Source organism: Penaeus monodon, chromosome 34 (assembly GCF_015228065.2).
Source record: "Penaeus monodon isolate SGIC_2016 chromosome 34, NSTDA_Pmon_1, whole genome shotgun sequence".
Classification (NCBI taxonomy): domain Eukaryota; kingdom Metazoa; phylum Arthropoda; class Malacostraca; order Decapoda; family Penaeidae; genus Penaeus; species Penaeus monodon.
In genome coordinates this window covers 23,733,849-23,735,068 of record NC_051419.1, presented here as the reverse complement: position 1 = coordinate 23,735,068, position 1,220 = coordinate 23,733,849, and the positions used below count along the sequence as shown (strand labels likewise).

At 33.4% G+C, this 1,220-nt stretch overlaps 1 protein-coding gene across 1 annotated transcript in view; it reads left to right on the top strand.

Moving 5' to 3' along the window:
* Nucleotides 1-1,220, top strand: part of LOC119594932 — a gene marked incomplete at its 5' end in the record, with an annotated part of 15,007 nt that overhangs the window by 4,346 nt on the left and 9,441 nt on the right. The window contains 1 exon segment of the mRNA XM_037944003.1: nt 413-531. Coding sequence (XP_037799931.1) covers nt 413-531 — 119 coding nt within the window.

Genomic DNA, 1,220 nt, shown 5'->3' with positions numbered 1-1,220 from the left:
GAAATGTTAATGAGTGATACATTAATTGTTGTGCACCTTTTGCTTTACCTCTGTAAACTAATCAGTGAGATATTTAATTTTGTTTTTGAATTGTTAGGTTATCAATGTATTATGAAGAAAATCACTTGCCTTAATCTTATTTTCTGCTTGGTCGTTTTTTTATTTATTTCTTTGTCTTGTGTAAAAAATTGTATCGGAATCTGATTTGATCTGAAAACCCGCAGAGAAAGTTATGTGGTAGAAATGCTCATAGAAAGATGGGTAGTATTTTTATTTATGAATAGAAATAGGCGTTTGAGCATGCATATTACTCATTTGAGATACACAGATACCATTCCAAAATTAACAGCAAATTCTACCCTTACAAAATTACTTTTCTTTTAATTGCACGCAATCAACGATTTTTTAACAGGTTCACAGTTACCAGAACCTCGTAATCCAACTCGCCAATGGTACCAATATCACAACGGTTGTCGTCAGCAGCAGTTCGAGTAACGGAGATGGCAACACTGGAGGAGAAAATGGCGGAAGGTATGCTAAATATAATTGATTTATTTATCCTCATTATTGACACTGTATAATCAAATAACCAAAAGTTTGTACAACAATATGTAGGAGGAAATGACAACAGAGTGATCGTATTAATAATCTTAACCGATATGTTTATATTCCTTACCAACACCGCGTATCCTGAAAACATAAGGTCTATTTTACCTTGCCTTCGACACAAAAATACCGGAATTCCAAATCTTATCTCTAGACAACACTTCCGGACTTTTTTCGAAAAAAAAAATACACCTGATTATATACATTGCGATTCGATAGAAGTCAACGCCCTCCTTCACTTGCCTTTTTTTCTCTTTTTCTTTTTTAAGCCATTTTATAATCCTGGATTTATACTTGAAAGCATTAAAATTCCGGGAGCATTGGGGGTGGCGCTGGCAAGTTACTATTTGCCTATTTTCCTTTATACAATCAGCGGATCAGGAAATCAAGAATTTTTGGAATCTTCTGAAGACTTTTACTTCGATTCCATATTTTTTCCTATTATCTTTTTTTGTCTTTTGTGAAGAATTCTAATTTATCATTGAAGTGGGTTGAATATTTTATCAGTTTGCTTGCACAGGGTAATGAATTTCAAGTGTTACCAATGATTATCAAATCCTGCCATTGACTGTGTCTAGATATCTGACTGTAAGGAAAAAAAGGTAAAATGTACT